The sequence below is a fragment of the Aythya marila genome (assembly GCF_965140915.1).
Source record: "Aythya marila genome assembly, chromosome: 3".
Classification (NCBI taxonomy): domain Eukaryota; kingdom Metazoa; phylum Chordata; class Aves; order Anseriformes; family Anatidae; genus Aythya; species Aythya marila.
Genome location: NC_139044.1, coordinates 42,501,821 through 42,511,375, shown reverse-complemented (window position 1 = coordinate 42,511,375; position 9,555 = coordinate 42,501,821). Strand labels below are relative to the sequence as shown.

Genomic DNA, 9,555 nt, shown 5'->3' with positions numbered 1-9,555 from the left:
ACCATCTGTACCAACCCCATTAGGCCACTGGTACTAAAACTACTATCCCAAAGAGACGTATTTTAAAAAGGCGTTTGGCCTTTGTAAAGGCCAAAGCATAGCGGCCAAGCTGGGACTTTACACCTTTTATTTTTCATACACCTCACTGATTTATTCTTCCTGTTAAAACAGAGTGGGGAAATAAATCAGCAGCCCTGAAGAATACTCTGCCTCAGATGGTAAAATTCATTGAATTACACAAGTGTTTGCTCCCCGGTTTATACCATAGAGGGCTGCACTACATGGGTAATGACCAACCCTAACCGCATTACATCTTCCCTCTAGCTGCCAGCAATGGTGGGAGCTTAATCTTCAGAAGGTCCTGTTGGGTCCCGGGGCCCTGCTCTTGGCTGAAAACCCATCCTGCGAGAGCAAATGCGAAAACATTAAATACATTAGGACGACAGTGCTGGATGATGCCAAAAGTCCACCTCATCCCATATCCTGTCCCTAACCCGCACAGATGCTTGGGGAAAGACTGGAAGAACTGAGGAAATGTGGAGTGATTTTTCCCTGTAGTGTGCAGTGATATTTCCTTCCAGCTTCCAGCTATCCCCAGCTTTGGGACTTCCTAAAGAAAGGCTGTATTTTTGTACCTAACAGCCCTCACCGGGGCTGTTTGCTTCCTCGTGCGTTTTGTCTAATTGTTTTTTTGATCTCCTTATGCCTGAAGTAGGTAAAAGCAGTTTCTCTCACTCCACATTGCCCAGGTGTCCCTTTGCCAGTTCTTCCGAGCTTTGTAATGTCTTACTGTCTCCTAAATAGCTGTTTTCCTTGCTCTCCCCACCCTGCTGTATAAAAGGGCAACCAACACTAAAGGCAGGAGCTGATGGAAGCACATGGGTTGCCTCCCAGGGCTCAGTTGTAGGGGCACTTGCATGCTTAAGGTCCAACATTTAGGCATAATGCATATGACAATATTAGGTCAGCTGCACGTGGTCATACAAGGCCACCTCCAGCATCAATCCCCCCTTCTCTGTGGTCAGTAACTGGTGTCTAGGAAGAAAATAGAAAGCAAAGTAAGAGCATGGTCAGATTTCTGTGGAGATCCTCTCCCCCAGCTGAGTCTGAATACCCATTTGTCACTGTCCCAGCTAGGCAACCCCCGGTCATACTTTAGAGATGTCCAATCCACAAAATACATGGGAAAAAAATGATAAAGGTGGCATTTATTTTTCCATACAAGAACAAATCATTTATTTTTTTCTACAGCACTTTGATTTGATAAGGAAGAACACGAAATCCTCTCTTGGGAGCTTCCATCCATCAGAAAGCAGCAGCGATTTCGGTATTTCTGGAAAAGCTCTCGTACAGCGGGCTTACTTCAGTGCGCTCTTATCAGCCACAGCTGCCACCTCATCCAGTAGCTCAAGCCAGGCAGCCGAAGCAGCCTTTTGATTACAGCTGCATGCACATGTACAACGTTACCCTGGCGGCAAGGATGAGCTGAGCTGGCTTAGCCTCGTCCAGACGCAGGGATAGGTAGGACAGCAGCCCACGTAGCAGAAGAGCAATGTGGCACAGGTTGCAAAGGTGGTTTGGCATTGGGATGTGGCAGGGGTGGGCCCTGGGTGCTGGGTGGGATAGGGGCAGAGAGGATACTTGGTGCCAAGAAGAGGGAACAGGCTCTTCCAAGATGCCCTCTCCAGCTCCCCAGGGTGTGCACGGAGCAATGTGAGTGGGAAACATCACTCTGCTCCTCCTGCTCCGCACCCCAGGTTTTGGGGTCCAGGAGCAAGGAACCCGCCCGCACCCTCCCAGCCTCATTGCAGTGGGCACCAGAGGCAGACGCATACACAGATGAGCATTTATTTCCAAATACCTCATTTATATCACTCTCACATGAAATATTTCTTTCAGAATATAGCCTACATGTAGAAAACAGAAGACAGGTTTGTTTCTTTTTTATAAGGCACATCAGATTATAGACTACATAGAGACATCTCCCCCTCACTCGCGCTTGTAAAACACAGGCAATTTTAAAAGGAATATTTCTAAAACCTAGACCCTGTGTAGCCCCGTGTAGAGCAGTATTCGTAAAGTTATTAGACCTCAGTTTACATACACCTAGTAAAGGGCTATAACAAGTTGTATATACATCACATTTTCAGAAACAGTCACAGCTGGCTACATTTAAAAGTAATGCTACTCCAGACTATGAAACAGGCTGCTTATAAAATATAACCTACTGCTTCCAGTACGGCATGATACAAAGCAGTATGACCTTGCAGAAGAGATTGTGTTATTTTTGCAAATGGGAGTTGTTCAGATTTTAGCCTGTCTCCTTCCAAACCCCACATTTTTGATCAACTGAGACCATTTTACAGAGAAGTAAAGCACCCAAGAGAAGTCTGGCTTTGCATTCTTCTCCAGGATGACGGTATGACTGTGTATCTGAAATCCTGTCAATGCATTAGAATAAGAAATATAAAGGCTCAGATGTTAACTTCATGACCAGTAAACATTAAACCATTACGAACCAGATGCAACAAAGTTAAATGTATCCAGCTTCTGTGCTATGGAAACTGCTTTTGCAGGCTGTTCCAGTGCAGAAGCCAACGCGTTTTTATTGAATCAGGCCCTATGTAAAGATTTCCATTCCATTTTCAAGTTTTCAGCCATGGAACGTTATCCATTCTGCACTCATTTTGCTGTAGTGCAGGAAAAAAATACTGTCTGTGGAGCTTATGCCAATACACCCCAGAATCCATTTACATAGTGTCATTTTATTTAATGGGCCAGGAGGTAAACTGTGGTCAGCTTTATCAATTCAGATGGCTTCCACAGCTCCTCTTTATATCGGGCATTGATTCATTTACAATGAAAAAAGGTTCCGGCTTTCTGCAACTGCAGTTTAGTTTAAGACTATGAAAAGGTCACTTTAAGGCTACGGCCAAAGGAAAAAAAAACTAGAATATAATCTGATCTTGAAATACCTAGGAAAGAAAAAAAAAAAAAAAGTAGCCAGGGCCATAAAAAGACAGACAGACAGCACAGACTAAATGTCCTCTGCAGAATAAGTTAAAATACCAATTCTTGCAGAGAGTCACGTTACTCCTCCAGTCTCTCAAACCCACAGGAGCTGGAATTAGGCTTAGTCTAGTAGGAATCGGATCTAGTCAGAGGGCAGATCATACTCAGTTCTCCATTACGTTGATCACCCAGCTACATTTTAGGCAAGTTTCACTTTAACTTGTTGGACCCATGGGGGAAAACGTTATCAGCTAAATTTCCAGGGTGGCCTCAGCCAATTTCCCCAGCGTGAGCTTGGACAAGATTCAACCACAAGCAACTGTTGCCTTTAGAAGGGAAACATTAACTGGGTTGAAAGCAGCATGGTGAAGAGGACACAGCAGCCTCAGTTTCTAGATTCCAGTTTGTTATCATCTCGATTTGCCTGATCTGTTATTTGTTTATCAGCCTTAAAGGTAAGGAGGGGCACTAGGAAATTCTTGGCTGTAGACTTGAAAACAGACGCAGTTGGCGGTGGTGCTGCACGGGTATTTGTTACTTCTCTTTAAAATAAAATAAAAATGAAAGCACAACACAACAGCATTTACATTCCTTTCAGCTGAAACAGATGAACTGCCACCATGTCTGCAGAAATAGAGGAGCCCGCTACTACCCGGAGCGGTGGCTGAGGCTCGGTAACGCTCCCGCCTGACTTCCTGGGAAGGAGAGGGGGACAAGGACAGAAACGACTTTCGAGTCAGGAGGTGACAAATGAGATGTCAGTGCCGTAACGTATCGGGTTCCCTTGCAGCACGCTGAAGGTGTATTTGTGACCTTTCCAGCCGTGGCATTTGCGTGTAGATGACACCTCTTGCATACCCTTTTTAAAGCGATCCCTAAGAGTGTTGGTTTGGGAAGACACGGAGAAGAGAGGAGTGGGTTTTTAAAGCTAGAAAACATCCATTAGGAGGCACAGTGTTATTTTTCCCTTCGACCGTCTGGGCTCCACGCTTCCACAGTCACTCACACGTTTCTGCTGCACAGCCCTTGCAGCAGAGGGCTCCGGTTCGCTCCTCCCCGTAACGTACAGATGGTGACACAAGTCAGATCCTTCGGGCAAATCCTTCCAGCCTCACAGACACACGGTGTGCACTTCTTCCTTAATGAAAGATTATTTAGTCATGAAACTCGACGCCGGACCTGGTTCATAGCGATCATTTAACTACAAATCCTTCTGCTGCCCTCGCAAGGGCAACCGAGATACCCAGTAGCAACATATACACATACATACAGATCTACACTATACACCCGGGACACACAGAATGAGAGTTGAGCTAATATAGCCTCTATTTGATGTCCTCAGAGCAGCACTCGGGTCCTCGCGATTCCTATACAAAACAGCAGTATTTTTTCCACCAGGATTTGGAGAGGTTTTTCATTTTGTCTGGAGTCCTACACTTGGATTTCTTTGGTTGCTGCTGGGTATCCGAGTACTGAATCCCAGCCACGATGGCCGCATCAAAGACCTCCTTGAGGTTTTTCTGAGTCAAAGCCGAGCACTCGATGTAGGACGCGGCTTTTATTTCCTCGGCACAGAGCTTCGCAGCCTCCTCCGAGACGGGCTTCTCTTTGCACTTGTCCAGCTCGATGAGAACCTTGACGTCCTCCCGCAGGTCCGACTGCGTCCCCACCAGGATGATGGGCGCCTTGGGGCAGTGGCACCGGATTTCGGGAACCCACTTCTCACTCACGTTCTGGAAGGATGAGGGGCTGACGACGCTGAAGCACAGCAGGAAGATGTCCGTGTTGGTGTAGCACAGGGGCCTGAGCTTGTCGAATTCATCCTGCACAGAACAACATTGTGTTAGCACCCAGCAGAAACAGCGCTGGAGGATACCCTGAGAAGCATCAAGCCTGCTGCTGATGCTTGGAGAAGCTGAGGCTCACCTCCTGCAGCCTAAGAGACCTTAGCACCCAGGCCACAGGACAAGGTGCATCAGTAGCAGCAGCCACGCGTGCTAAGCCCGAGGTCTGGCTCTGCACTGCTGCCAGCGTGTGGACACCCTGCCACTATCAGGAAAGGAAGGAAGGAAGGTGCTGGTTTCCTCACCTGGCTGAGATTTCCCAGACGGAAACATTTTTAAACCCAGTGCCTACTTAACAACATCCTCCAGGAGATGGGAATAATTTCCCTGCCATTGTGCCCAGGGATTTAAATCTGATGGCAGCAATAGGGAATCACAATGCGCAGGCTTAACATGCCAATGGCATGGAATAAGAGCTTTACCTTTCCCTCCCAACCATGCCACATCAAACAAACTGCAAACAGGCCTCCCAGTGCTACCTGTTCTTTTTTTTTTTTTCCCTCCTTCCCTCCTCCTTTCAGAGCAAACTCCAGCAAAGCAAAGCCCTTTTTCAGCTTCAGGAGGTAGCCACAAGGAAGCCTAAAGGTAACAAAGGACTCTGCCACAGGCAGCAGCTAGCGAAGAATGCAGCAACAAGCAAGGGTTAACTCCACGCAGCCTGCCTTTATGCTGACAGCAGGATAAAAGCAGGGTAACACTAGCAGCCTGAACAGGTAGGATTTGCCTCAGCGGCGGTGACATTTTAATTAAAATGGACCGTGTTCTCAAAAGCTCTGAATTTAAAGCGCAAAGAACAAACACAGCTGAAAACATCTCTCCGGTACCGGCGTTTTACTGCTGAATTGTGAGTCACATGTTAATTTTCAAGATGTGAAATTTTGCTCTGCAGCCTCTGAAGGCCCAGGATATGCAGTTTAAAGCCCACTGGAAGCCTCTGAAGTCTCGTTCCACTCGAATGAATTTCTTCCAGCAGTAACTCTCGGAGAGACAGCAATTTATAAAACACGAGTCAAGAAAGCAAGCTTCATTAGCTCTCTTGATTCCCAGATTAAGCCTCACAGGAAACCAGGCTGTCACCATTTGGCTTGAGAGAAACTCGGCGTTTAGTGAGCTGCAGCACTGAAGGACAGGACCATTTGCGGAAAGGCACCTCGCCACGGAATTGCCTCTCCTCACAACATGAGAAACCTCAACGAGGCTCGATTCAATAGGCTGGAAAGCCAAACCCAGATCTTAAGGGTTTCTAACCCAGATGAAATAATACCCTTTATATTCCAAGTGCACTCCTACGGTTTCAATGGTAGTGCATGAACTGCAGGGACTCTACACCTTTTTAGGCTGCTGACACTGAAATATCTACAATTTTTCAGCTGCAGATTTCAGCACCAATCTCGCTGCAGCACGGTCTTGCAAAGCAGCCAGCCAGGTACGGTTTATTCAAGACAACTTCGATTGCTTTAGGTAGCCCCACTTCTAAGGAAGCAACTCCCCTGTTCCGGCTGCTCTGGGACAGAGCAAACACCTCAACCGCTTAGGGCAGCAAAGGCAAGAGGCCACCAGACCTGCCGCTCCCTCCTGCCACCAGGGGCTGCCCTGCCCTGGGCACTGCCCTCCCATGGGCTGTCACCCTGCCACCACCATGCCTTCAGCTGCCTCATTCCCGCGGTGAACACACCCAGCCACCACGTCATTGCTCGCTTCTGTTATCTCTCTTCACATCATCACCTGCAGAAGGCTGCTCACAGGCTTTTAACTGTGGTGTGCAGGGCAGATCAAACAGTCCTACAGCGCTGCCAGGGCTGCGCAGCCCTTCAAGCTCCTTTACTGAGCGGGGCACCCAGTCAAAACCCATATAAATAGGTTTGTACATTAAAGCCACTGAGATTTCTCCATGGGGTTTCAGTGAAGGCATAGACCCAGACCCACAAAGCTGTTCACGAACCCAGCTCCCATCACCTTCAAATGCGAGATCGGTAGCAAAACATTTTTAGCTGTCCAGGCTCAGCCCCTCCCAAGCTGTGCTGCACACGGCTTAGGGTGTTACGAGCCAGCGGGGTACAGAAATACAAGAAATGGATTCTCCTAGCAGGCAAATGAGGAGCTGAGAGGCACTAGCCACCCTCAGCCCCGCAGGAGTTAGTCAGGTTAGGGGCAGCAGCACGTCTTATGGGGGGGGGGGGGAAACAGCAAATGTGAAGTCTGTACAGATAACACCAAATAGGATTTTTTTTCTCCCTTAAGCTTCTGTCCCTTTAAAAGTGCAGTGTCCATCTGTGCGCACCTACAGCGGTGAACACTTTGTCCCAAACACCTTCATTTTAAAATCTGTAGCTATTTGGCTAAAAACAAACCCAGTGACAACCTCTCAAGGAGAAAACCTTAAGGTTTTCAGCCTATTCAGAGGCTGACAGCCCTGAAACCCCAGACCTTTCAGCTTTCTGGCCAGGCAAAGCAGAGCAGCAGCCGTGCCCCGTCCCGGTGCGGAGTCACAGCACGCGCGTCCCCCACCCCGCAGCAGACCCCAGGCAAAGCAGCGGGCAAGGAACAGGGGAGAAGGGCAGCGGCTTAACGGGATGCTCAAAGCCACGAAGCCCCTGGCAGGACTCCCCGGCCAGCCGCTCGCCCCCTCCCGCTGTCACCTGAACCGAGGAGGCGGCTGCACTGACCTGGCCGGCTGTGTCGCAGAGCTGCAGTCTCACCGGCTTGCCGTCCACAGACACAACAGCTTGGGGGAGAGAGAGAGGAGGGGGGAAAGCGTGGTGAGTCCAACTTCGTGCATTTTCCATTAATGAAGAAAAAAAAAAAAAGGAGAGGGGAAGGATCCCGCTGCCCGGGACTGAGCTCCTTATCCCCTTATCTGTCCTCGGGACGCCCCCAACCCCAAAACCGGAGCGGCTGCGGGGCAGAAGCAGCAGCGAAGCCTCACCGCAGCCCGGCTGGCAGGGACACAACCCCGGGGCAGGCTCCAACTTTCCGCCCGGCTCCCAAACCCCCCCGGCGCCCCACGTCCTTACCGGAGAAGTTGTCGAAGGCGGTGGGGATGTACTCGGTGGGGTACCCGTTGGTGGTGTAGCTCACCACCAGGCTGGTCTTGCCCACGGCGCCGTCCCCCACCAGCACGCACTTGATGCTGCGCCTCGGCTCGCTGCCGCCCCCGGCCCCGGCTCCGCCGCCGCCGCCCCCGGCCCCGCCGCCGGCCCCGCTCCCCGCCGCCCCCCGGCAGCGGCCGCCCAGCGCCGCCCCCAGCGCCGCCGCCGCCCGGCCGCTGCGCACCCTGCGGGGGGGCACCGGCGGCACCTCGCAGCCTCCGGCCGCCACCGGCTTGCCGATGTAGCCCGCATCGCCCTCCTGCTGCGGCGGCATCCGGGGGGCGGCCGGCCCGGCCCCGCCACCGGGGGAGCGGCGGGACGAGGACGAGGACGAGGATGAAGAGAAGGGAGAGGCGGCGGGCAGGCGGTGCGCAGCCCCGGCGGGGCGGCAGGAGCGGCGCGGCCGCCGCGAAGCCAGCCCCGGAGCAGGGAGGGAGCAGCGAGCCCGGCTGCGCTGCGCTGCGCTGCGCCCGCCTCGCCCCGCGCTACCGAGTCGCGGCCGGCGGCCCCGCGGCGCCGCGTGACATGGCCGGGGCGGGGAGGGGCCGCCGGCACCGGCACCGCCCGGCGCGGCGCGGCGCGGCGCGGAGCCCTAGGGGGCGCTGCCGCGCAACCTGCCCGGCTCGCCGCCGCCGCGCGCTCATTGGTCAGCCCGCGCCCGCCGCGCGCTGCTATTGGTTAAGGCGCGGGGGGCGCGGTGGGGAGGCTCCGCCCACCTCCGCCCAGCCCCGCATGCCGTGGGGAGGGGGTCGCGGAGCGGGGATTGCGCGGGGCACGTGTAGCGGGAGGGGCCGGTGTCGCATGTACTGTGGGCACGGTGTCGCCGTAACGCCCCGGGTGGCGGTGTGCTGGTGGCAGCACCAAGCGGGGAGGGCACGGTGATGGTGTTGTGCAGCACAGCCCGCGGGGTCCCCTGGTGGTGGTGGCGGGGCTGGGCTGAGCCCGTGTTTGCAGCCCGGGGGCCCCGTTCAGTCCGGTTTACTTTTTGTGGGTCTGAGCGTCGACTTAGCCACGTTGCTGCACAAGACGAGGCCAGGTTAACAAAAGCATCTGCAATGTTCCATGTTCCTTCTTAATGCACTGATGCTGGAAGCTGGCATACAGTAAATATCTCAGCTTCAGCCATCGGTGTGTCCGGGCACGCTGAAGCCACGACAGGTTTCTGTCCATCCTGCCTGATGTGCCAGCCAAGGGCAAGCAGACGTGCTGCCATCTCCAACACCGGCATGAAACACACCCCAGCTGCGGGCACGAGGCTGGCTGAGCGGTGCCACCCCTTACCCGCAGCAGCAAACAGCACGTCCCCATCCCGTATCAGCGCTGCAATGAGCCCTCGTTCAGCGCAAAGATGCACGAAGACGAGGAGGACTCCCGTAGGTGGGAGATGACTACAACTGTCCGCTTTGTTTCGGGGACGGGGGGCGGGAGCGGGCTCGGAGCTGCATGGTTGTGCCATACCGTAATGTGCCCTACGGAGCACAGAAGGCTTTTGTGCAAGAGGATGATCTAACCCATTGTTTGGCAGGGGGGTGCAGCGGGTCGGAGCAGCCCCCGGTGCTGGCGGTGGGCTGAGGGCTGGTCCCGAAGGGATGCTGCCACCGATAGCCGCT

General features: G+C 52.9%; 1 protein-coding gene across 1 annotated transcript; it reads right to left on the bottom strand.

Annotated features, from left to right (window-relative positions):
• Nucleotides 1-1,834: 1,834 nt before the first annotated feature.
• RHOU (ras homolog family member U) lies at nt 1,835-8,442 on the bottom strand. Its single transcript, XM_082756316.1, has 3 exons — nt 7,871-8,442; nt 7,523-7,581; nt 1,835-4,835 (listed from the first exon to the last, which is right to left on the bottom strand). Exons 1-3 carry the CDS (start codon nt 8,217-8,219, stop codon nt 4,380-4,382), a joined length of 864 nt encoding a protein of 287 aa, XP_082612442.1. The 5' UTR covers nt 8,220-8,442; the 3' UTR covers nt 1,835-4,379.
• Nucleotides 8,443-9,555: the final 1,113 nt, after the last annotated feature.

Bases quoted from the DNA above. Each gene is read 5' to 3' on its own strand.
- RHOU (XM_082756316.1), bottom strand. From the start codon at position 8,219: ATGCCGCCGCAGCAGGAGGGCGATGCGGGCTACATCGGCAAGCCGGTG. The intron at 7,582-7,870 runs GTAAGGACGTGG...CTCTCCCCCAAG, and splicing joins CGCCTTCGACAACTTCTCCG to CTGTTGTGTCTGTGGACGGC. The intron at 4,836-7,522 runs GTCAGTGCAGCC...TGTTCTGTGCAG, and splicing joins TCTGCGACACAGCCGGCCAG to GATGAATTCGACAAGCTCAG.